The sequence below is a fragment of the Phoxinus phoxinus genome (genome assembly GCF_949152265.1).
Source record: "Phoxinus phoxinus genome assembly, chromosome: 7".
NCBI classification, from domain to species: domain Eukaryota; kingdom Metazoa; phylum Chordata; class Actinopteri; order Cypriniformes; family Leuciscidae; genus Phoxinus; species Phoxinus phoxinus.
The window spans coordinates 12,792,495-12,818,780 of NC_136882.1; the positions used below are offsets into that span (position 1 = coordinate 12,792,495).

The 26,286-nt window shown below is 39.5% G+C and overlaps 2 protein-coding genes across 5 annotated transcripts in view; one reads left to right on the forward strand and one right to left on the reverse strand.

The window, feature by feature from the left end:
• pknox1.1 (pbx/knotted 1 homeobox 1.1) overlaps positions 1 to 4,356 on the forward strand; it is a 17,371-nt gene extending 13,015 nt beyond the window's left edge. For 2 of the 3 annotated variants that reach the window (XM_079619332.1, XM_079619331.1), the window contains exons 8-11: positions 29 to 157; positions 250 to 326; positions 1,848 to 2,008; positions 2,694 to 4,356. In XM_079619332.1, the coding sequence (XP_079475458.1) occupies positions 29 to 157; positions 250 to 326; positions 1,848 to 2,008; positions 2,694 to 2,884 (558 nt within the window). In that variant the 3' untranslated portion in view covers positions 2,885 to 4,356. The remainder of the gene's footprint in view (positions 1 to 28; positions 158 to 249; positions 327 to 1,847; positions 2,009 to 2,693) is intronic. The other variant, XM_079619333.1, reaches the window with a different exon arrangement.
• Positions 3,601 to 25,765, reverse strand: tmprss3a (transmembrane serine protease 3a). Of its 2 annotated transcripts, XM_079619330.1 has the most exons (14): positions 25,638 to 25,765; positions 25,352 to 25,516; positions 23,483 to 23,732; positions 22,962 to 23,084; positions 18,577 to 18,690; positions 18,367 to 18,490; positions 17,378 to 17,506; positions 15,453 to 15,499; positions 13,840 to 14,005; positions 13,587 to 13,756; positions 13,275 to 13,370; positions 5,907 to 6,049; positions 4,571 to 4,723; positions 3,601 to 4,352 (listed from the first exon to the last, which is right to left on the reverse strand). In XM_079619330.1, exons 2-14 carry the CDS (start codon positions 25,454 to 25,456, stop codon positions 4,308 to 4,310), a joined length of 1,665 nt encoding a protein of 554 aa, XP_079475456.1. In that variant the 5' UTR covers positions 25,457 to 25,516; positions 25,638 to 25,765; the 3' UTR covers positions 3,601 to 4,307. The 2 variants fall into 2 exon arrangements, with proteins under 2 accessions (XP_079475456.1, XP_079475455.1); XM_079619329.1 differs by lacking the exons at positions 13,587 to 13,756; positions 13,840 to 14,005.
• Between the last annotated feature and the right edge of the window lie 521 nt (positions 25,766 to 26,286).

Sequence of the window (26,286 nt, forward strand, 5' to 3'; positions counted from 1 at the left end):
GATCATTTACTGCTTGTACTTAATGTAGTTCCAACTTCAGTTCAATCAGGACTTGAGTTTCTTCGGAGGAGACGACAGCTCGCCGAAAAACAAGCGTGGCGTTCTCCCCAAGCAAGCGACCAACGTCATGCGCTCCTGGCTCTTCCAGCACATTGCGGTTAGTAGGCAAACACATGTTTTAAGGGCAACCCGTTTTGCTTTACCTTCTATAAATTCTTAAACACTCCACTGTTCAACTTCTTTATCTAGCACCCCTATCCCACTGAAGAAGAGAAAAAGCAAATTGCAACTCAAACAAACCTGACTTTACTCCAAGTCAACAATTGGTAAGTTAATTTAGCAATCACACAAAGCTGGTTGATTTATCTACAGTAACAACAACAGTTGCAGGATAACAAGTTATTCACATAATCATTCAAATACGGTGTGTATTATACCAGTATTTCTTTTTAAAAAGTCTTTTTAATAAAATATTTAAGAAATCAATTTTGTTCCCATGACTCTCTGCCCCACCCTGCTTGCCACAAACTTTTTTTATCCAGTCATTATTATTGCTGCATTATTATATACATATATGAATTTGTATACTTTTTAAAAAATATACTTTGTTGGCCTTTTTCACATTATTGTTCACTTTAATCCGTTTTATTTTACCTGCATACAATTCGTTTTCTTAATTAATCATCAAAATAGTCTGCCTATTACTTGATTATCTAAATGATGTGACAGCACTATTTTAAAGTTGCTAGTCATAGGCGTCGATTTCGGTGGGCAGATTTTCGTCATGAGTCATTTTCATTTCAAGAGGAAAAAAAAATTAATGCGTCATTGTACCCAGCACTTCTGAAAAGGCACTTCCGAATGCGTCTCTGTCCCCAGCACATTTCAAACCAAACTGACGCCCATGTTGCTAGTCTTAATCAAATACTGTGTCTATGTATTTCCTTATATTCGATATCCATATTTTTTTTCTTTATTTTTCCCCCTTGCCTTATCTGCCATCTTAAGTCGATGCTGCCTTCATGTGCACCTGGGAAACTCCTAACTGGTATCATGACATGTAACGCATTTAAAGTCCTAAACATAACAAGGAAGTAGCTTAAGCAAAGTGGAATAATTTATATTGTGAACAGGATACTAAAGTAAATATAATTTCAGTTCAAAATGTATTCATTTCTATCACTTACACATATCAAACCTAAATGTTTGTTTGAGTTACAGTGAGTAAACCTTGAAAGTCAAGTGATTCCCTTGTTGTTTATGAGCTGTTCCGTTCATCACACCTTTAATAAGCTTGAAATTAAATAAAAATCACTTGCACAATCATTCATTATTATTCACTACAGATTTGCTTTCCACTCACTGATCTCTATATATATATTATAGATATTTAATATAATTGTATCTGTATTATAAATCAGTGCTTCCGCAATGTTTCAAATTGAAAAGTCACATGACGCTTCCAAACTTACAACTCTGCAAATCATGTACCATCCAGAATTCTGAGTTTCCCACCTGAAAATATGACTTTGCTCAGTCATTCATGTGCTTTGAAATATTTTCCAATATTTCTGACTCCACTTGTAGGGCACGTTATTTTTTTTCACTGCCCTTGTCAAAATGCATTCTGGGATTGCCTTCTCCACTAAGATTATATGTGATACTGCTTTTTGGCCAAAAAAGGCAGCATAATTAAGTTGTGTACCATTTGAAAGCCTTTGTGTCTTATGGCAGGCTTTGACACTGATATCATCAGTATCGCAAATATCATCTTTCTCCATGTTTTGTTCACTCATTAACTGACATTAACACAGTGATACTGAATATTGACTGGGTCTGTCCTGCAGGTTTATTAATGCTCGAAGACGGATCTTGCAGCCGATGCTGGATGCCAACTCGACAGAGTCCGCTAAAACCAAGAAGAAAGCTCAGAGCCGCCCACTACACCGCTTCTGGTCCGACACCATCGCCTCGTCTGGAACCCAGCAGCAGCTCACAATGCCAGACGGTACTTCCTCAAGATAATGTCTTCTTATAGCACTCATGATCTCATGGCCAACGGTCGGCCATTGGCCAGTGTGGTTGAGCGTCGGCTGGCCAAGTTTTTGTGGTGTCTTCTGACCCCATCAGGGGGGTTTTGGCCATGTTTTTTTTTTTAGCATGTTGAATCGGCGTGCGTTGGCGGTGAGAAAGGGAAGTGATTGGCTGTTCGGCTTAAAGAAAGAGCAAAGAAATAAAGCACGAGAATAAAAGCAAGCAAAGAAGACAAGACGGCACAGAAGGCGGTTCTAATTTTACGTTATCTTACCCGAGCTTTCCAATGCTGGAATGTTCATAACAACATGAGCCGCCTAGAAGGAAGAAAGTGGTCAACATGATTGGTATGCAAAATGGTAAGCAAGCGCCACTTTGTGGTTTGTACATCTGCTGTCCTAGTTTCGGTTTCCGGAATATAGATCATTGATACCTGCTGATATAGACCGTTAGACGCATGCGCAGAACACACATGCTGACAGTCGCCTTTACTACTTTTGGTGTGTTCAAGCGCAATTTTTTTTGCAGAGACGAAGCCGACGCGAGGCGAAAACACAATCAGCTTTAGCCTTTAAACCTATAATCTCCATTTTCTTGGTTGCATATTACAGATTCCTACTGAATTTTGACAGTGGGGTGTGTATTGTCTTTGTGTGCAGGTAGTGTGGTCACAGTGGGGATGAACGTAGACGGCTTCCAGGCACTTTCATCAGACGGAGCGACTCTTGCCATGCAGCAAGTCCTGATGGGAAATCACAGCGAGGATGAATCGGAAGAAAGCTGCAATGAAGACGACACAGATTTGTCATCTGCCAACATGACCGGGCTGGGTTTAGACGTTAGCGACTAAGCCACGCGGATTGCAGGTCACACACTGCATGCTTACATTTACATCGGAACACTTGCACATGCCGCTTGTCGCAAGAGATCCAGTCCCCTCGTAGATTTTCAGCAAAGCTGATACTTGTGCACTACAGAATAATTAAGAGTACTGTATGTTGGCCTATATGTTACACAAACCGTTTACAGAGAGCACAGCGTTACTGAGAGGTGCGGTGTGCGACGAGTTGCGTTTCATGTGCAGGTGTGTGCACTTTTATACAGATACACTTCTAGAAAATTGCATAAATGGAACAGGGGAAAGATTTTAAGCTTCTTTAGTGAATGTTTGGTAATGAATTTGTTTTCAATATTAACTCTAACTCATTTGAATGCCAAGAATTTAAGAGTTTGTCGTTGTGCTGGTTTTATTCACACTCTGCATGTTCATGTTTTCTTCAGTATGTTCACGCTTGTAGAGAGGCTCCGTGGCGGAGAAAAGAGATTATTTTTATATATGAATGTTGTAAAATAAAAAAAGGTGTTGTTTTTTTTTCTTTTCTTTTTTTAGTTTGTGTTTTATAGGGAATATTTATGTACAGAAACTATACTCGTATGCCCTGTTTTCAGGGGATGACTTGCATTTTTTTAGAAAAAAACAACAAATGCGTTGGATTATAAACCATTTTTAAATATGTAAATTGGTTTTAACACTCGCTTACAAAATGCCTTACATATTCTTTTGTAAAACTATTACGCTGATAAGCACAGAAAGCCTGATACATTGACTAAATTGAGTAATATCAGTGAAATCAAAGTCTCTTCCAGTAATCTTTGTCCTTATGCTGAAGATGTTCCTTCGTTTCAGAGGGACTCGTTGTTTTTTGCTCTAAAGGCGAACATAGTTTGATCTAAACATGTACAAAGCTTCCCATATCAGTCAGTTTTATGAAATATGCTTTGGAAATGAAGATGGCATAAAATGTCCATATTAACGTCAAATAAAGGTCAAGTCTGAATATTTTGTCACCATTTTACATTAAATGTTGTTAATTGTGTGCTGTTTTTGAACAATTATTTAATTTCTGTAAACACTACAATAGTATAACATTAAAGTTTTACGAAGGTTTGCAAATATGAAAATACTTTTTGCATGGATGGGGCCTCTGTCCCTTTTTCTCCCTATTTATTGCATTAGACATAAGCACATTGTCACGCTCTGTCTCTGGAAACACTTGTGTTAGTAATTACTCGTGACACAAAACAGCATTGTTTGACAGGTATTTCTTAAAACAATAGCAAGTACTGTATAAGACTACTTACACCAAATAAAACTTTTCCAGATTTGAGTGCATGTAATATAAAATTTCTTTCAGTGTGCCTCCTTATGACATACAGTGGTGCATGTGTCAGAGTCCTGTGTTTCTGTGATGTCTCTGGATTCAGTGCGGCTGTCAATAATCCGAGCTGATAGTAGAGGGATTCAGCATTTCTTCTCTCTGTAGAAAAAAAAAAAATATATATATATATTTTTTAAACACCACAAGAGGGCACTGATCTATCAGAATTACTCATGATAGCACGTGATAACATGCCCTACACATGACCCTTCTCAACAAAAATAGCTATTTCAAGTTGTTTTCCTCTCACTGTACAGACAGAAATCACAAACTCCTGGTCTCAGAAGTTCACAGATACACAAGATCACAATCCTGACCTCCATCTGCAGATGTATCCAGCTGAGGGACTGTGTGATGCGTGTGTAAACTCCAGGTTTGTTGCTTTCGGCACAGCCTTGTCCCCAGCTTGTGGCCCCCACCAATTTCCAGATAGAGGAATCCTCACAAGCCAGTGGACCACCACTGTCACCCTATTACCAGCATGGACAAACACATTTATTTATTTTTTCTGATATTTTACTTTAAACTTTAGTGTCTCATGTTTACTTGCACAGTAATATTCCAATGTTAGATGGAACGGATCTCATCAGTTTCTTTTATGGATATTCAAGTTATTCATGTAAAGGTGTTAACCCAACTACCATATTCTGGATTTTAGAAACAAGAAAGCCGGAATATGGCTGTATTATTTTAGAATTCATAATATAATATAATGAAATAAAAATCCAATACTTAAAGCGTGAAAAAACTTTCATGACCATGTTTCTTAAACCATTTAATTAGGCTTTTAAAAAGTGCACCTTAAAAAAAATTAAGGTTTTACTTTAAGTACATTTTAAATCACTTTTGTTATGCTTTAACCCTTATCTGTCACTAGGGTTGGTCTCTTTTTAAAGAAGACTCAGCATATTGTTGCTGAAGTGAAAGCATTTAAAAAAAAAAGTTTACTGTAAAGCAAATATACTGTATTTAACCCAATCCATTGAAAAAAATGCATTCTCCTGTAAGAAATAAATACCTTTCTGTCACAATATCACTTCTATCACAAAACAGTTGCCAAATATGGAACCTTGAGTGTCAGACCTTTCCAACGATATGTGTTTTGTCAAGATTAGAAAAAGGTTTGATTATAAAATGGCTCATATGATTTTTGTATTATGAAACATGACTCCGCCCACTAGGGTGAGGAGACTATTAAAAGGGTTTAGGCTAAAGTACGCTTACAGTTTCCTGGTAACGCAATGTTCAATTTAAAACGCTTTTCATACGATGTATTTTGAGTGTTTAACCTTTCGAATGATACCCAAGTTATGATGATTACTAAAAGATGTGTTAGGAAAAGAGGCAATGTATCCCGCTAGTGGAACACAAGCGACTTCACAGTACAGAGACTAGCGACACACAGCAACAAAATCGCTGGCGGTGTGAACGGGGCTTTAGTCCGAAATGCGAAATTTCGGATGTGAAAATCGCAGAAAATCTAACCCGTTTAGATTTTTTTTATGACGAACGAAAGTTTCGGAGGCAGTGTGCAGGTGTGATTGACATAACGCGAGGTCGTATTTATTTTTTCACATGCGAAAATTTCGGATGCGAATTTCGCACTCAGTTCATGGACTGAAATATCTATCACTCTATGGTGAGATGATTTACCTGGCAGGAGTCTGTCCCCCCCTCCAGGTATCCTGCACAGATCATGCCTGCGGATATATAGCCTTGGTAAACCTCCGGCTGACTGCAGACCTTGTTAGAGATGAGTGGGACTCTTGCTGAAAGCAGTGACTCACTCCCGTCCCCTAAAACAAAGAACTCAAATCAATGGCTGCATGTGTCCAAAAGCTTAAAGGACAAGTTCGGTATTTTACACTTAAAGCCCTGTTTTCAGATCGTTTCTGATGAAATAGAATGGTTGAGATTGAAATTTGGACACATGCTGCTGGCCCGAGAATTGCCGGTTTCTGTGGTAGCAGAATCTTAATCTTAACCTTTCTATTTCATCAGAAACGATCTGAAAACAGGGCTTTAAGTGTAAAATACTGAACTTGTCCTTTAAAAATGCTGCCTTCGAAAGGAAGCATTCCTAGGTCGAAAGGCATCAAGGCACGTCTGAATCCAATATTAGCTTTACTTCCCGTCTCCTGAGATACCTTCATCTGATCGATTTTTTGAAGGCAGCATTGATCTATCCTTCACCTAAGATATCCCACAATGCTGTGCTTTCCATTTTGTGACAGTTGATCGACGTTTATTTTGGCAGCTAGCACAGCATATTTCAGTCTTCAAGCAGAGGCACCACAAGAGTTTTACAATTGACCAAGATCACAATGTTTGGCTGGTTATCTTGGGCCAGACAGCCCCTGCTGACAGATACTGCTGCAGTTACAACATATTTGGAAACAAAAAGCATATTTCTCCATTAAAATACGTACAAAGGTATCTGTAAGTATTCTGACCAAATATTTTTTCAACATATAAATGCAGAAAGATTCAAATCATTATCAGTATTAATCAGTATTTACGAGGTTACATGCGCAGCTGCCATTGAGATGACGATACCTGACAGCCCTTTTTATTAATGGTATTAATGTGCATTCAAGTCATATCGGAAAGATTGTGTTTAGAAGTTAAACGCAGTTAAACAGTTTTTGCGCATTTACAGTCACCTGACTTAGAAGGAAGCGGTGTGTTTGGACCGAATACGAGACGAGTTGTTTATTAAATTCATAAAAGACAAAAGAATTACAGGAATACAGGATTCTAAACCTCAAAGAAATGCCACAATCAAAACCTCGGAGCAGAAATGATGAGTGAGAAACACCTCATATGTGCCGCTCACAGTATAAGGGTCTTTCCTTGCCATTAATGCTTGGATAACGTCTCCTTCCGTTAATAATAATAATAATAATGTCTAGTGCGGTGGCTGTGGCTGTGATATATAAACCTACCAACGTCAGTTGCCATGTTTTTTTAAATGACTTATCGCGAGAGGAAAAAATTACGTTTTAGTCTCATAACATTGGTTAATGGAAGTGCCGTCATTTCGCAATAGTTTTGTATCGGTATTTAGAAGAAGAAAAAAAGTTTTGCGCAAATAATGGAAACACGGAGTAAGAAAAACATGGCAGAAAACAAGCAGCAATTGATGCAGCTTCTGTTCTGACAGTGAACTTGTTGAAATGTGTGAAAATCATTATCATATCGTGAAAAAGGGATGTTTCTTTTTTCTTTTCTTTTTGCTGTGTTTATTATAATAGTGCAATACTTAGAACTGTTGCATGTCCAACCGTATAGGGCCTTGCGACCCAACCCGTAAAGCATTAGCGGACAAAACGGAGGGGGCCCCGCATCCTCAAAGTGGTTTTCAATCTGGTGCATTCTATGAGATCCCAAGAGGAGCTGACTGGAGATCTACACACCACACCAGATACTGACTTGGCACCAGATACTGTTAAGCCCCTTTCACACAGCGTGTTGATCCCGGGAAATTTCCGCGAAATTGCCAGAGTGCCTTCTGTGTGAACGCAAACACGTCCCGGGATTAATACTGGGATCAATGCCAGGTTGGGGACCTAGTAACATTGCCGGGATCAGTATAAGTATATTAAGCCTTAAAGTTCTGCATAATTAAAGGCGTAGCCACTTGAGTGACAGGTGGATTGCCGCTTCTGTCAATACTAGCCGTTTGTCTGCTGTCTGTTAGCCGTCAAGTCACCTCAGCTAATCCCGCCTCTTTGCCCATTTTTGGTTATCCGGAAGTGTAGCGCTTCCAAGATGTCGACGGCCGGCTCCGTCCACTTTGGGCTTCAAAAATCATAGACAGTCAAAAATGCTCTTCAGAAACCAACGGGTGACGTCACGGACACTACGTCCATTTTTTTTTCACAGTCTATGGCTACACCCCAACCCCAACTACTACTTGAGCATGAGAAACTTCGAAAGAAGTTGGTGCTAGTTTTAGTACATGTTTGTGAAACTTGTTCTGTTTATGTCTTAGTTTAAACGTTTTACGTCCATACATATATTTACACAGTATAAAATATATAATGATTTGTTTATATTATTTTTTTTTTTTTTTTACAGCACAAGGGCCGTCCTTAGGGCGGTGCAACCAGTGCAATCTTGAGGAACACGATCACGACAGACCAGAGGGGGTCCCTGTGAAGTATATTTATCTTCAAATATATGAGGAGACGATAGCTCGAGTTTTACTAGCCGTTTATTATTCTTTATGACTGCAGAGAATGTGCGCCGTCCTTACGTCGGCACTCACGTATATCCAATAACAGAACATGACAGGTTCACGTGACATCTCCCCCTTTTAGTCTGGGGATTAATACAGCACCAAACAAAACATCTGTTTCTTAGAAACATTCTCAGATATTACCTTTTTAGTATGAAAACACAATATTTTACATATTCTTCTTTTAAGAAACCCAGATATAAAATAAACATAATATCTCTAATTCTACTTATCAATATTGTTATTTTAAACTTGCTGTTTAAGTAGATATTAACGAAAATACAACTGAACAAGCAATGTAAACAAACTTTCTGCTCAGACCTTTCTCTCTCTCTCTTCAAAATAACTGGTCTGTCCTTTTTTTTTTTTTTTTTTTGAACATAGTTAACTAATTTCTTCTGACTAATAAGTCAACTTGATTGCAGGTTTCACAACACGTCCAGAACGCGTTCTCAAAACTCTGGGTGACAACGGTATGCGACTAGTCTCAGAGTTAGTTTGAGTTGGACTGGTGTCGGATGCCATGTTATCCGGCGGGGTGGTGACTTTTGGGGTCTGCGTTAGAGAGTCATCCCTTTCATGGTTGACAATCTGTAGATGCCTCCGGTTTCGTCTGGTGGTGTCTCCTTGTGGTGTTTTCACCACAAATGACCGGGGAGTGGAACATGAAGCCTGTATCACTCCGGTCCCTCTCCATATCTTTTCGGAGTCTGTTTTCAGTCGCACTCTGTCTCCGACCCCTATGGCGGGAAGCGGCTTTGCGGAGTATCTCCTGTTGTAGGTGTATTCGTATGCCTGCTTAGCTTTGGCATCTGTCTGCCTGACTGTAGACAGATTTGGCCATGATGGTCTCAACTGATGGCGTAGCTTGGGGACTGTGGTTCGCAGTCTCCTCCCCATAAGGAGTCTGGCCGGGCTTTCTTTTGTCGGCTCCGTAGCGGTGTCTCTGTAGATCAGGAGAGCTAGCTGGGGGTCTTGTTGCCTAAGGATGCCTTTAGCGGTCCTGACAGCTCGCTCTGCCATCCCGTTAGCTTGGGGATAATATGGGCTTGATGTAGTGTGCTGAATGTCATACTTGGATGTGAAGACCTGGAACTGCCGCGAGGTGAACTGCGGGCCGTTATCCGTTATCAGCTCTTCAGGTATCCCGAACCGTGTAAATATACTCATCAGCTTACTTATAACCACTTCGCTTGTGGTCTGGGTGAGACTCAATACTTCAAGCCATCTTGAATAATAGTCAACAACAACCAGGAAGTTCTTTCCTTTAAACTCGCATAGATCTGCAGCTAGTTTTTGCCAAGGGAGTTCCGGCAAAGGTGTTGTGATGAGTGGTTCACGGCTTTGGCTTGGTTTGTGCTCGTTGCAGTGTGGGCATGAGGAAACTTTATCTTTTACTGCATGGCTTATCTTTGGCCACCAGATGGCATCGTTGTATCTCTCTCTGGATTTGTTTAGGCCTTGATGCCCATGGTGGATTCTCTCCAGCATCTCTGTTCTCATTGTTTGTGGGATCACAATTTGGTTTCCATTTTTTACCAGCCCATTATGCTCACTAAGACTTCTTCTCTCCCTAAAGTAGTCTAAAGCAGGTCTGACGACGTCCTTTCTGTATCGTGGCCAGCCATACTTAATGTACTGTCTGACTTTTTGCAGGGTTTCATCCTTCTCTGTCTCTGTCTTTATGCGCTCCAGCACTGTATTAGGCCTTTCAAGTTCTTCGATGGCGTCCACGTATGCCTGGATGTCCTCGCTCAGTTTTGTGTCGTCCATTTTTGACTCTGGGTGCCTTGACAACACATCAGGTACTATCAGGTTTTTACCTGGGATGTACTCAGCGACAGGGTTGAACTTCATTAAGCGGATCAGAAGTCGCTGGCACCTCAGTGGAGTTTTGTCTAGGTCTCTGTGGTTTATGAGTGTCACTAGTGGTTTATGGTCGGTAAGTAATTTGTAGCTTTCCAGACCACTCAGATATAGATAGAACTTTTCTGAAGCCCATACACTAGCAAGACACTCCTTTTCTATTTGTGCGTACTTCTTTTCCGCTTCATTTAGTGTACGAGAACAGTAGGCTACTGGTTTGAGTGTACCTCCATGATTCTGCAGCAGTACTCCTCCTAATCCGTAACTGGATGCGTCTGCTCCTACTACAGTGGGCAAATTTGGATCAAAGTACTGAAGAACAGGTGCAGAGGATATCAGTGTTTTTACTTTCTGGAAGGCTGCCTCTTGCTGCGAGTCCCACACCCATGCTACCGCATTCTTTAACAGCTCGTTAAGGGGATGGAGGATTTGTGACAAATTAGGTATGTATCTACCAACATAATTCACCATACCGAGCACTCTTTTTAACTCACTCACATTTGTAGGTGTCTCCAGTGCAGTGATGGCTGACACTCTTTCTGGGCTTGGAGCCACGCCCTCTTGACTGATGACCTGGCCCAGAAAGTGAAGAGAGGCCTGCCTGAACTTACACTTTTGGCGGTTAAGTTTTAAGCCAGATGCACGGATTGTCTCCATCACCTTTCTCAGTCGGCTGTCGTGCTCTTCCAGAGTGGCTCCGAACACGAGTATGTCGTCCATGTAAACTACTGTGCCCTCGTGATCATGCAATAGCTCTTGCATCCTCCTCTGGAATATTTCTGGAGCCGAAGTAATCCCGAATGGGAGCCGTTTAAAACGGTAGCGGCCATTTGGTGTTATAAAAGTCGTTAATTTTGAACTTTCTTCATCTAGGGCCATCTGCCAAAATCCACTGGCAGCATCCAGAGTTGTGTACACTTTGCTTCCTGCCAGTTTGTGCAAGATGCTGTCTGTGGTCGGCAAGATGAACTTTTCCCTTTTCACGTTCTCATTCAGTTTAGTGAGACCTACACAGATTCTCACTTTTCCGTTTGGCTTTATTACAGGCACCATAGGCGCTACCCACTCTGTAGGCTCCGTCACGCTCTCTATTATGCCATTTTTCTCCATTCGCTTAAGCTCCTCCTCTACTTTAGGTAGTATCGGAATGGCTGTATGGCTTAGCGTTTTCTTTTAGGACTATTTTTATGGGGTTTCCTTTAAGTAGTCCTAATTCCCCAAACACACTGACTTCTCCAATGTGTTGTATTAGACCCAGGCGAACACCGACAGATCTACTCAGTAAATTATCGCAAGTAGACTTTGCCACTATTACTCTAAAGTAAAAGTCTGTTGTTTTTCTCCCTTTTGTTTCTTGTGTTTTAGCTATGAATTGCCCCACATGGACTACTTTTCCTCCTGGACTTTCCAGTTTAGAGGTAACTGGATTAAGTTTCGGCTTGACACGGAGGCTGTTGTATGTTGCCTCATTTATTATCGTCGTGTCAGCCCCAGAATCGATCTTGAAGCTGACTAGTGTTTGGCATATCCTCAGAGTTGTGCGCCATGGTGGCTCTGTATCTGTGATGACTTCATCCACTGTAGCCTCATTCTTGGTTGTAGTCTCATTAATTGAGCCTAAGAATAAGCTATCAACATCTTCAGTCACTTCTTGTATCATCCTTGTTTTGCATTTGTTCGCAAAGTGACCAATTTTGTGGCATTTATTACATTCTCTGTCTTTAGCTGGGCATTTGTCTTTTGCATGCTGGCGCCCACATCTCCCACAGTTTTTCCTTTCACTTTCTTTTCGTCCTCCTGCTGCCTCATACTGTGTTTTTTTCCACTTACTTTTATAAACTTTAGATTTCACTTCATCAACATGCCCTGATGCACCAGCCTCGCTGTTTTGTTGCTTCACTAGCTCACTGTGCCTGGCCATGTCGACTGCTTTTTTCAGAGTGAGGTCGCTCGTCATTTGCAGCTTCAATGAAAGATCTTTGTCTTTAATTCCTATGACAAGTCTATCTCTTATTTCCTCCTCCTTCTCATGAAAGTCACAGTGGGCTGCGAGTTCATACAAGTGTCTTATGTACTGTTCGACGGACTCACCCCCTTCTTGCGTCCGCGAGTGAAAACGTGCTCTCTCGAAAATCACATTTCTTTTCGGCACGAAGTGCTCGTCAAACAGCTTTAGCACCTGATCAAAATTCTCTTCTTCCTCCTCGTCATCCGGCAAAACAAATGAACTGTACACTTGCTCTGCCTCGGGGCCCATAGAATAAATCAGTGCGCTGACCTGAACATCGGCTGGCTCTTTGTTAAGCTTCGTTGCAATTCGGTACCTGGAGAAGCGTTGTTTCCAGTCGGGCCAATCCTCCGGTTTAGCGAAGTTAAGTTGCTCTGGCGCCGAAAACTTTGCCATTCTGGGCGGCTTTCTCCAGTCAAACAACTTCCTTTAGTCAGCGTGATATGTCGGTTCACTTCTGACACCATGTGAAGTATATTTATCTTCAAATATATGAGGAGACGATAGCTCGAGTTTTACTAGCCGTTTATTATTCTTTATGACTGCAGAGAATGTGCGCCGTCCTTACGTCGGCACTCACGTATATCCAATAACAGAACATGACAGGTTCACGTGACAGTCCCCACTTCCGCTACCTCAAACTGGGCTTTCCCCCATGCTTGGAAACGGCTTTGTACAGCATCTTCACAATAAAAAAGGGAAAACACACCTGATGTGCATTCTTTGTTCGTCATTTGGCAGAAGTAAAATCTTGCTGTATTTTTGCTGAAAATGTTCATTACCATCTTGTTATCATTATAACTTCCCAGCTTGTAAATACGAACTTCCCAGGAGGACTTGAACGCAGTATTGGGCCTTGTTTGAGCTGCCTCAGTCAGATATAACAACATTAGCTTCACACACTTACCATCATCAACCGTGGCGCCCCATCCTGAGATCCAACACATTTTACCATCCTCAAACTCCTCCCCAAAGTTCGGCAGACAGATAGGCTCCACAAAACCTAAGAAAAAAGGTGACACCCATCTAACAAACAAGCCATTTGTCACAATGAATGCAAAACATGAGCATAGGAGGTTGTTGGTCATTAAGATAAGATTAAGTGACCGTTTGCATAACTGCCAGCTGTTACAAAAGCAAGCTCAAAGAAACGTCACCCCACGTGGTTCATCAAAAGAATGACTTTCCAGTTTAAATGAGCTTCTTTTGCAGAAGGTACCATTAAAGATGAGGGGCTGCGCCAGTTTCATCAGAGCAATATCATAGTCCAAGCCCTTGGGTCTGTAGCGACTGTGATAAATGATCTTCTCTATGGCGAGAGACTGCACTGCATTCATCGGCAGTTCTATCAATCCCACATAGATGGTCCAATGCATAGGGTAGCCAAACCTGCATGGAAATCAGACTAGGATCATTTCCATGTGGCTAGAGGAATATGATAATACTGATTCGTGAGAACATGATAAACTCACTCGTACACACAATGTGCAGCCGTCAGTATCCAGCGAGATGATATGATGGAGCCTCCACACAGGTGCACGTGCTGAAAGTGTAGGCTCACCTGCCAGGGGAACTGGCCCTCAACTGACAGGTTGCCGCCAACTATACGATTATTCAACCTAGGTCTGGAACCACAAGCTATGAAGAAATAGAAGGAAATGTTGTAACATTGATGTTTATGATATAAGTGTACGTTATAGCTTAGAACGTGGCCATCTCTTAGAATGAAAGACACAAAAAGATGCTATTTGCTTGGTTTTGCTTATGTTTAACTAACTCTCATTTGTTTCAAAAGTACCAGTGGCTTTGGACTCAACACTGTCACCTACTGGTCTGGATGTATGAAGTTTTTTTTTATACTTCTTACTTTTAAAAAAAACGGTTTTGCCACTTCATACTGAAGTGGTGTATCTTTTACTTTGTTCTTTGGGCATTAAATTAATCATAATCTTACAGCTTTTATGATTGTATCAAAAAAGAGATAAATAGCAGAGAGAAAGATGCTTGTGTTTAACTGGCTCTTACTTGTTTCATTAATACCATTGGCTTGCACTCTACACTGACACCTATAGGCCTGGATGTGTGAAGTACTAACTGCTGCCACTTCACACCTAAGCTGTTTGTTTTGTTTACCTATTATTCTGTTCTCTTTACAAAGCATATGTTATTATTATTATGAGTAGGCTAGACATCTCTGGTGATGTGGTGACAACATGAGGCTTTAAAAAAAAATACTGAATATGTCTAGAGTCTTCATCTCATGTAAGTGAACTCCATTTGAATGATATTTGTCAAATGTGCTTTTCATAACGTGTCAAACATATAAAATGAGCAAAATATAAATACATACAATATTAAGTGTGCCTTTAACATAACTAACAAACCATTTACAAAAAAAAAAAAAATTAAAGGGATAGTTCACCCAAAAATGGAAATTGTCATCATTTACTCACCCTCAAGTTTCAAACCTGTTTGAATTTCTTTCTTCTGTTGAACAAAAAAGAAGATATTTTGATGAATGTTGGTAACTAAACAGTTGATGGGCCCCATTGACTTCCAGTATAGTATGTTTTCCATACAATGGAAGTCAATTGGGCCCATCAACTGTTTGTTTGCCAACATTCATATCTTCTTTTGCGTTCAGCAGAAGAAAGAAATTCAAACAGGTTTGAAACTTGAGGGTAAATGATGACAGAATTAAAATGTTAGGGTGAACTATCACTTTAAGCGTTATCATTTTAAACAGGATTATGAACAATCTGGAATATTGATATTACAACTATCTTCTCAGTAGGAAATGAAGAGCATACAATAATATGTATTTGAGTAATGTATTAAGATGTGGCCATTGCTCTGCAAATTTCCATGGTCAAAATCCAGTCATTTCAATAGGAATCCACGATATTCATAAATTTCGTGTGAGGGCAAAAGATTTCCCTGCGCAGATTTTGCAATAAGTTTACATTCAAGAAACCTGCTTAGTTTGAAAATGACTTCTGTGTGAGCTGTGCTTCATACATCGCTAAACTATTAACAATTTTGCCAAAATTTTCTGACCACAATGTGAGAAATATATTTTCCTTACCTATGCATTTAAGTGTTGTTACTTTCCCAAGACTGCACTGGGTTTTACTGGGGAGAAAAAAAAGGATGTGGATAGTTAAGAAATGGTATGCCATTGGTTAATCCACCAAAAACCTTTTCTTTCCTTAAAAAAAGAAGAAGATAGGCCTAGTTTGGAGTTTAGGCTTGGTCACCATTTGCTTTCGATTTATTGAAAAAGCCATTGTTGACAAAAAAGCTAACACAGATTAGTTTGTATTATTGGAGGTGAGTAAAGGATGACAAAAGTGAGACAGTACATACATGTTGAGTAAACCTACAGAATAATCATTATATTTGACTTGAGATTTAGTGGGATCATACTGATCTACTACTGTATGTATGACTTTAAAAAAGGAACAACAATGAAGAGCATAGCAGCTGTGAAAGAGTCTAAAGAGGGCACAAAGAGCTGTTGACTTCAGAACAAAGTAAATACAAAACCACAGCTTTGTGGGCAGCTGCTGTGAACAAAAGGGACTCCACTCCAGTCTCAGAGAAAAGAAAGGAAGAGGTTTTTCTCAAGGACATGGCTCTGAATCAATCAAGCTTGGGATATCGGTGAACATTACAGTATATTCACATGAACCAAATTCATATGGTATATGGTATATAAATAACACCACCTTATAAAGAACCAGAACAGCACATCCCGAGGAAAATAACAGTGGTTAGGAACAACGTTCGATTTTAAGTTTCAGATTACAGTTTTTAGTTCTAAGTAAATTAAATGTTAAATCCGAGCTGAAAGCTGATTTGATGTTGCAAACTGGTATTTGTTTTCATATTATTTTACTTTGTCATCATAATCATTTTCACTAATGTGACCAAACTGAAGGGTGTTCACTCCTGTTCCCGGAGCTCTATCTTCCTCAAAAGTTCAGCTCCAACCCTAATCAAACACCTGAATTAAGATCGAATTAAGCTAATTCAGATCTAGTACACTAAATTGCAGACAGGCGTGTTGAAGCCGGGTTGGCCAGCGCATGTAGGGATTAGGGGAAATGAGATGGCAGATAACATAGCAAAGAGGGCATTATTGAAAGATAGCTTAGAAATGCAAATAAAATTGAGCAAAGCAGAGGTTAAAAGCATTATATGGGAGAAAATATATCAAAGGTGTCAAGACAGGTGGGAAAGAGAGGAGAAAGGGAGACAGTTATCAAATTCAAAGGAATGTCAAAGGAGATAGGGTGGGAAGTGGGAGTCGGAGAGAAGAAATAGTGTTGACGAGGTTAAGGTTGGGACATTGTACTCGATAAAACCCTTAAGATGATAGGAAATAATCAGACAGGATTGTGTGAGGGATGTGAAGAAGAGGAATCAGTAGAGCATGTAATCATGATTTGTAGAAAATATGAAACAGAGAGAGGTGATGAGGGAAAGACTGGAGGAGATAGGTGTGCAGGAGTTCACGTTAAAAGGTTACTGAGCACAACACAAAAGTTAGGGCACCGATCAGAGTACCGATGACGTTTTTAAGAGAATCAGGGGTTATAGGATTAAAAGTATAATTAGTAGAATGTGAGGGAGGTATTGTAATGGGGTATAAGTAGAGTATAGAAGAACAGAGGTATTTTAGAAAATTAAGTAGGTTACGTTTTTTTTGGGTGATATGTGTGTGTGGGTATGAGTGAATGGGTAAATTTGAGTGTATTAGTGGGAAAGAGGGTAAGGAAAGTAGATTGTAACCTATCCACACTCTGATCCACTTGGTAATGCACCAGTAAGCTGGATGCCAACTGCTGTAAAACGAAAGAAGAAGAAGAAGAAGTCGATTGGTTGAAACTGAAGGCTGTTGGAAGTTGCTTCAAAGTTATTTGCACAACGACCTATAACAAAATTCAGGACATTTGTCAGTGTGGTGCTGCCTTGGGAACACAGTAATTATGAAGAGACTGTGTTTACCTGAAATGAGTTATGTTGTGAATCTTGATAGCTTGCTGGGAACTTGTGTGGTTCAAACTTAATGACACCAGGTTACTTTGTAAGTCCTGCTCAATAGAGGACAGAAGAAGAGCTTTCGACTCCACAAATCTAACAGAGAGGGGGACAAATAAAGCAGCTTAAAAAACATGTTGTGGAATTAGCATATTGGTAATGTACAATGTAGTGCTAGCATCAAACATCCATGTGTCCCAAGCCCTTTATCAGATGTTTGTGTTGTTCTTAGAAAATGTTCAATGGATGAACTTCACAGTCCTAAAGTTTAAAAGAATCCTTGGTCAACCGCTTCAAGCATGTTTCGGAAATCAAGGCGTTTCAGGGAGTTCAGAAACAGTGCGCACTGATATAGAGAATAACTCCCTATGGAGTGACTTTGTGCTTTGTAACTTTCCAGACATTTTTGATGCTCAAACAGCAACATTGTGACACTAAAGCAAGCAATAAAAGGTAGGCTACTCTTTAAAAAAAGTGAAAAAGTCTTGAGTTTAAAAAAAGTACAAAAGTTTGTAGATAGATGGTCTGTGCCGAGTTTGGTGGATGTATCTTAAAAGCTAGAAAGAGCTACAGTCAGAAAGGGCTTATAGGTGGTATTATAGGGCTGCATAACAAGTCAGCACAAGATTTTTGTTTGATTCTCATGATTTATGTGAAAATTCCTAAAAGAGGTGAAGTCTTGAGTCCACACCTAAAGATTAGGACAATTATGCTGTTTTCATATGTTGGGTATGTAATTCTAAACTTGTTGATAGAGGCCCAACGTCCTGCAGAGTTCAACTCCAACTTGCCCTAACACACCTGCCTGGAAGCTTCTATTAAACCTAAAGCCCTTGAATAGTTGTTTCTGGTGTGTTTAATTTGGGTCAGAGAGCTAAACTCTGCAGGACAGTGGCCCTCCTGGAGCAGGATTGGACATAGATGTAGAGGGTGTGTAAAGGAGAGTGTTTCAATACCTCGAATAGCCGAGCTGTTTGCAAGCAGAGAGGGAAAGGTTAGAGTCCCAGTTCTCGGCACAAACAGTTCTCCAGACTCCATTAGTGAGCACCTGCAGTACAGAGCTCTTCCCACTCAGGCGCACTGCACAGACAGATAGACACATGACACATGAACAGCAACATTTTAACAACAGTACTGAATATTAATACGAGTATGCTGTTGCTCACCGCAGCTGAGCTCATCTTCTCCGTGTTCACAGTCAACATGTCCATCGCACTGTGCCAACATGCTAATGCACCCAGAAGAACCACATCGAAACTTCCCGGCACAGCTCATGCCAACTAAAGCAGTGGAAATATGAGGATTACTCATAATTAGAATGAGCCTAGCCCACTAATTGTGGGATAATTGGTAATTATAAGCATTTATTGTTAATTGAAACACAACAGTGACACTATGCACTCCAAGTAAACTCTTCATCATTTTATTGCTCAGTGACTCATAAATGAATTGACAATTTAATAACGGCCAAACAACACCACTTAAAGGCTATATAGTAAGCTGATAACATAATGCAAGGCTCCGGTCTGTATTAGATTGCACAACCTGAGTTGGAGACATCTTATGAACGTTTTTAGATCCTGGGTTGTGCAATCTAATCCAGTCTAATCTGTTAATTATTCATTGCAGTTGTGTTGGTTCCTTTTAGCTAAGGGTGTGTTCAGAGAAATGACACAGTGTCAAAAGAAATGACACTTGTTTCTTTTAGAGCTGCTGTACAGGCGAAAGAAACTCTGTTTGCATCATTGAATTATTTTCCTGTAATCTACGGTGGCTGAGAGAGCTCAACGCACTGTAACTCACAACGCCACCAAATACAGAAATGCGCTGCAACTGAAGAAAACATGCAAATAGAAAAAACACCAGCAGTTTAAGAAAACATCTTCATCGGTTTGACAACACATGTGCTGCAAACTCACAATGCAATCAAGAATACAGAAACACGATTCAAATACTCACAACACAACTGTGGCGAGCAGGACGAGGTCGAGGGCCGTGAGAGAGCGGCACGAGGCCGGTGGTGTGGTTACTAATGAGCGACACCTGAGTGACGCAGCGATCTTGTATCTCTCACGGAGGAGCGGAAGCATAAAAGGAGGAGCGACGACAGTGGAGATCGAGAGAGGCCAGGCCTGGACTATTTTATTTGTGTTTTGTTAAATGTGACAGCAGTCGTCCGTGAGGGGCTGCTGTCTTTACTTTCATTTTGTATTTGTTTATTTTATTATTAAAGTCTTTAAATGTTCACCTGTTCCCGCCTCCTTCTTCCCGTAATATCTGAACTGCGTTACAACAACCAAATACAGAAAAGCGCTGCAAATACTCACAACGCAACCAAATACAGAAAAGCGCTGCAAATACTCACAACACAACCAAATACAAAAACACTGCAAATACTCACAACTAAATCAAATACAGTAACGTGCTGCAAATACTCACAACTCAGCCAAATAAAAAAACACTGCAAATACTCACAACACAACCAAATACAGAAACGCACTGAAAATACTCACAACTCAACCAAATACAAAACACTGCAAATACTCACAACTCAACCAAATACGGAAACACTGCAAATACTCACAACTCAACCATATACAGAAAAGCGCTGCAAATACTCACAACTCAACCAAATACAGAAACGCGCTGCAAACACTCACAACTAAATAAAATACAGTAACATGCTGCAAATACTCACAAGTCAGCCAAATACAAAAACACTGCAAATACAAAACACTGCAAATACTCACTCACAACTCAAACAAATACAGAAACGCGCTGCAAATACTCACAACTAAATAAAATACAGTAACGTGCTGCAAATACTCACAACTCAACCAAATACAAAACACTGCAAATACTCACAACTCAACCAAATACAAAACACTGCAAATACTCACATACTCACAACTCAACCATATACAGAAACGCGCTGCAAATACTCACAATGCAACCAAATACAGAAATGCGCTGGAAATACTCACAATGCAACCAAATACGGAAACACGCTGCAAATACTCACAACTCAACCAAATAAAGAAACGTGCTGCAAATACTCACAAAACAACCAAATACAGAAACTCACTGCAAATTCTCACAATGTAACCAAATACAGAAACACGCTTCTAATACTCACAACACAACCAAATACAGAAACGCACTGCAAATACTCACAACGCAACCAAATACAAAAACACTACAAATACTCACAACTCAACCATATACAGAAACGCGCTGCAAATACTCACAATGCAACCAAATACAGAAATGCGCTGGAAATACTCACAATGCAACCAAATACGGAAACACGCTGCAAATACTCACAATGCAACCAAATACAAAAATACTGCAAATTCTCACAACTCAACCAAATACGGAAACGTGCTGCAAACAATCACAATGCAACCAAATACAGAAATGTGCTGCAAATACTCACAACGCAACCAAATACAGAAACGTGCTGCAAACAATCACAATGCAACCAAATACAGAAACACTGTAAATACTCACAACGCAACCAAATACAGAAACGTGCTGCAAATACTCACATTGCAACCAAATACAGAAACGTGCTGCAAACAATCACAATGCAACCAAATACAGAAACGTGCTGCAAACAATCACAATGCAACCAAATACAGAAACGTGCTGCAAACAATCACAATGCAACCAAATACAGAAATGTGCTGCAAATACTCACAACGCAACCAAATACAGAAACGTGCTGCAAATAGCACAAACCACAACAGAAATGTTTCAAGTGACAAACATGGCTGGAACCGCTTATTGTTCGATGTCTACATGTTAGTGGTATTACTTGACCATCCTGATCATAAGTGAGTTGTGAGTATTTACAGCGTGTTTCTGAATTTGGTTGTGTTGTGAGTATTTGCAGCGTGTTTCTGAATTTGGTTGTGTTGTGAATATTTGCAGCAAGTTTCTGAATCTGGTTGTGTTGTGAGTATTTGCAGTGCGTTGAGAGTATTTGGTTGTGTTGAGAGTATTTGCTGCATGTTTTTGTATTTGGTTGCATTGTAAGTATTTGCAACACGTGTTGCCAAACAGGTGAAGATATTTTCTTAATTTGCTGGTGTTTTTTCTATTTCCATGTGTTTTCTTAAGTTGCAGCGTGTTGAGCTCTCTCGACCATCATAGGTTATCACCGTAAACCTGCTTTGAATCAATCTGTATTGTATAAAGGGCTATTTAAATAAAGGTGTCTTGATTTGAGTGTTGGGTTTCTGGAATCGGTATTAGGATATGTAAGAGTGCTCACAAAAGAGTACTGTGGCAGTACCATAGTGCAGTGTCGGGACCATAGACCATGGTAGCCTGATACCAGAATTCATGTACCATGATGTTTTACAATTCTGATTTATGTCCAAAAGACTGTGGTAATACTTTTTGGTACTTTTGCAATGTGTGATGTGTATAATGTTATGTGTAAAGACTGTGGGTGAGTCTGTTTTTGGAAAGAGTAATAAAATTTGTTGGCTACAATCTAGGGCACACCCTGTTTTCCCCTCAACCACATTGCAGGCGGTGCCCTACTTCCGGTGTCACTCGATCACCATGATTTTGCATGTTCCTGGATCAAAATATTATACATTTTATACATTTATATGACATAAACTGTAAACTTGCCCCTTAAAAATCTGATTGGTTAATATAAATGTTGTTCCAGGATCAACAAAGATGTTGCTTTTGGTGAAATCCTGTTCACCAGTGTGGTGTGACTTGGTGAGTCCCTAACACTGACTTTCTAGGTTTTTCTAGACATTTTTTTTGTTGCACTACCCAGCATATTTTCGCATATTTAAATGCAAAAAAAAAAAAATGTGTGAATGGCCTTTTGGTGTTTGTTGTGCTTCTAAGATTTCAGATTCATGATTCGTGAAAGAACCATTCAGACCTCTTTGTAAACCAGCTTGACAGATTCAATTTAACCGAATAACAAACTGGATATTGCTGATAGATTTCTTGCTGTTCTTTTTTGGTGCTTTACAGTTGCAAATGTAATAAAAACATCTGGAGAAATGTATACATTTTCAAACTCGAGTAAAGTAGAAATGTACAAAATCTGTACTTAAAGGCAGGGTAGGTGATTTGTTCCAGTTTTTTTTTGTTGTTATACTGGTAGAAAGTCTCTTTACATCAGGAGAGCAATCACTAAGTTAAGTGGTCTAAATTTATTTATATGTATATTGTCTGTGGAAATTTGTCCAATCATTGCATTCGGTCCTACCTATAACCTGCCAGTCAACGTATATATTTTCATACCTCATCAATGTTATGTGCTTTGAGACATGAGGTAGTTTAACGCCGTCTCTCGTGATGCTTTTCTTTGTTCCTTGCTGTACACATTCATTTGTTTTGAAGGAGGCGTGGCTTTGGAGACGCTCTGGGTGGGATATTATGCTTTCAAAGCTTGCTCGCTATTACTAGCCTCTCCAAAAAAATTGCCTATACATTACAGTAACAAAGTATTTGTACTTTGTTGATATACTCCACTGGATGTGTTGAGTTCACCCTGAAGACAATGAAGACTCACCGCCCAGTCCAATTCCAAGCACAATAATGAGGGTGAGCAGGACACAAGCCCCGATCAGTATCTCCATCCTGCGTGCAAACAGGCTGCCACGGAGGGTTTTCTCCTCAGCTAGATTGTTAACAGCTGCATGAGATGATCATTAACATAAAAGAGATTCATATTTATGCATTCAGAAGACACTTTATCCAAAGCAATAATATATTTTATGGGTATGTACTTTTCTCTGGGGGTTGAACCCACAATCTTAATGTTGGCATCATGTGTTATAAGTTGATCTACAGGAAAAGTGTTCCTTTGTGTGTTTTACTATCTAGTGCAAATGACTGACTGCAACAGGGTTTATGTATAGGATGACTGAAATTGTTTTGGAAGAGTTTGGATCATTTTTGGACGATAATGTAAAATTCAGAGGTTATGAATGTAATTGTAAGTAAATAGTAATAAATAGTATAAATCAATGTTAGGATGAATGTAGTCTATATTTTGATGATTTGACCATAATGGATGATGTACATCGGTACCTGTAACAAAGGGCTGGACTTTGGTAACTGGCATTGAAAGGCTGGGCTGGGCTGAGGGGGTTTCTGTTAGAGGGTCTTTGGAAGTGACTTCAAAAGTGGGTTTGACAGTGCTGTCATCTGGTGGAGGACTGGCACTTGAACTGTCCAGGGGACTGACCTTCAGCAGGGCCGGGGGATCCATAGCAGGAATGTCTTCCTCGGTTACAGAGACCACCTCTATTTTCTCGGGATACATCTGATCAGCTGCTCCCTGTGTGGAAGCATGAAGACTCAAAAGTGATCCATCATCCATTTTTCTGAGTGCTTCATTCCTTAAGTATCATTTTTTTTACAGATTTTACTTAAATCCTATTTTATTTATTCTACAACAAACCAGATTTATTTTGTTATTATTTGTCATAGTATTTATTAATCTTTTAAATTAGCTTACTTTTGTATTTTCATTCTAATTTTAGTTTAACCCTAGAATGCATGAACCAAAAAACCTCTATGAATGCATAAATGGGGTCAAAATGACCCGTATTGGAATTAATGGTTTCTTCCAAAAAAACAGATAAAGAAATGTTTTAATATATCAAAGATGTCTGTGTGTCCACTTTCCTCATATGCATTACAAAATATGAAATGTATTCTAAACAAACTCTAAACTAAATCTACTGTAAAGTATATTAGTCTGAACCTTCACTTCCCACGTATTTCTCCAGACCATGTGAAAATATTCTTGGCGGACAGAGACAGAACATTTCATATAAGATTTGCACCTTTCTAAGAATGACACATTTTGTGCAGAGTTTGCACCTCTTCCTTTGTTTGGGCCTTCGGCTGTCATTCCCTGTAGCCCTTTTCTACTCATCTGCATCTGAAATCACATACTGTCTGGGTAGGTACTACATTTCAGACCTTCATGGCTGGTAAAAAAGTATGCATGTGTAGTATGAATAAAGTATTATCAAACATGAATGTGTGTACCGGTAGTATGAATGCAATATGAATGTACTGCATTCATTGCCATGTTAGCACAATGTGAGTTAGAGTGAGTTGTGTTGTTTCCCTGCCTCTCACGAGTCTTCGACTCTTCCGTGGCCTCATGGGATAAAGTGTCCATTAAATGTAAACTTCAGAATCTTGGCAGAAGTAGTACCTGTACTAGTCATCCAGGTACTTTTTTTTTTGCTTTCTGTTTTATAAATACTGTGAATTCTGACATCTCACATACTGCTTTTCAGCTATAGTAGGGAGACATGCATATTCAAACACGGGGTTGGTGTCGGAGGCAAATTTTTGGTTCAGAACAAAATGACAATAATCAACAATAATCCATAAAGTTAAAGAAAATAAATAAATAGTATTATTGACAAAAATGTGTTATAAAATACTGTGTTGGGTCAACCCCCTTTATGCATTCTTGGGGTAGTGATGCACACACGAAAAAAAAACCCTTTCACCAAGAAACACGAAAAAGACATTGATTTGGGTCAGAAACTAGTTTTTTTATTATTAATAATTGAATATCAAATAGATAAATGTTTTCATTGTTTTCATTGACAATAAGATTTGATAATTTTGTTATGTGCCTTTGTCATTTTTATATTTATTTTGGTAACACTTTACTTTGATGGTCTACATTCTACTAACTTTGCAACTACATGTCAACTAACTCATTAGAGTGTAAGTAGACGGTCTTTTTACTTAAAAATATCACATTTAATGCATTGGTTGCTGTTTCTCTTATCATTTGTGAAATTGACTTGCAATTTCAAAGTAAAAATTGTTCCAAAGTAAATCCTGTGGCATTTTTTCCCATTGTATATAGCCAATAAAATGATCACAGCCTCATGTAAACATAAATGAGTTGCTATGTGGTCTTACCTGGACACCTGTTTGTGTGCTCTCTATACAGGGAATATATTCTCCATCTCCATCAGCACCAACATCTACACCTGCTGTAGACTCCAATTCCTCTGGATTAGCCATGACTACTTCATACACTCATATTAACAGCTCTCACACATATGCAGTTGGTTTTAGATTTGACTGGAGAAAGACATAACAGAAGAAGCAGAAGATTGATGGAGTAAATATCACATTGATATATAGCACACTGTGATATTGGACAGAACACTCAAAACACAAAAGTTCAACACGTCCAATTTACCCAATAGAGTTATAAAGTCCATGTTGTCTGATTAGCTTGAAACGTCATCTTTCCGTTGATCCGCTCATTTTTAGTTTTAGTTCTCTTCTTGTCTTCTTACCTCTCTCAGTTACAGACTGACACAGACTCTTCGAGGTAGAGCGGGACATCTGATCGGGGAGTGCTGAGAGGTAGTGTCGCTGTGAGAGGGGATCGGATGACCCCGCGTCTCCCTCAATGCAGCTCGGCTTACAGAGAGGCCTGTGAACCTGATCAAATGCAGAGGTGGATGATGGAGGGGCTTTAAAAATGGAGGACAGGAATGGAGATATGGAAAAGATAATGATTCATTCTGATGAAATGAAAATACATGATATTGAGACTTTAGGGCCAGTTGGCCAAGACGAGGACCAGGAAAAGCGTAGGTTGGGACTGGGAGTGAACAAACTAGTTATGAGTTTATTTGCAGCATTTTTTATTGTCGGTTAAATCTAACTTACTGCATTTGCATAACACTCTACAAATCTGAGCACAATGCTGAGCACTTTTTTTTTTTTTTTTTTAACAGTTTAAAGGCCTTATATAGTTTTACTAATTGAACAGTTATTACTAAGATATGTAGACTGAATGCAATATAAACCTTGTGCCCTTTAAATGTTTTGGTAGTTTG